Consider the following 280-nt stretch of genomic DNA (forward strand, 5'->3'; position numbering starts at 1 on the left):
AGGGGAGCGGGAGGAGGGGGAGGAGAGAGCGGAGTATACCGCAGACATCATTTCTACTACAGTGGCGGAGCCGTACAGGACCTGTTTCACTGCAGGGGGATCCAAAAACAAGCCCCGTGGAGCAGCAGCCAGACCAACAGCAGCCGCAAGACATTGTTTCTCTCCCTCTGTACCCCCTTCCCCACGCAACCCCAGATCCATTTACACTTTACAGTAAGTGGCTATTTTTTTTCCTCCTCTGATTCTTTCTCTCCCCCTCCCCCTCCTTTCTCCCCCTTAG

The 280-nt window shown here is 55.0% G+C and overlaps 1 protein-coding gene across 1 annotated transcript in view; it reads left to right on the forward strand.

Moving 5' to 3' along the window:
- LOC117285451 overlaps positions 1-280 on the forward strand; it is a 34,777-nt gene that overhangs the window by 9,787 nt on the left and 24,710 nt on the right. The window contains exon 4 of the mRNA XM_033761786.1: positions 63-213. Coding sequence (XP_033617677.1) covers positions 63-213 — 151 coding nt within the window. The remainder of the gene's footprint in view (positions 1-62; positions 214-280) is intronic.

This window comes from Fukomys damarensis, unplaced genomic scaffold, assembly GCF_012274545.1.
Source record: "Fukomys damarensis isolate Sample0158 unplaced genomic scaffold, DMR_v1.0_HiC HiC_scaffold_10, whole genome shotgun sequence".
NCBI lineage: Eukaryota > Metazoa > Chordata > Mammalia > Rodentia > Bathyergidae > Fukomys > Fukomys damarensis.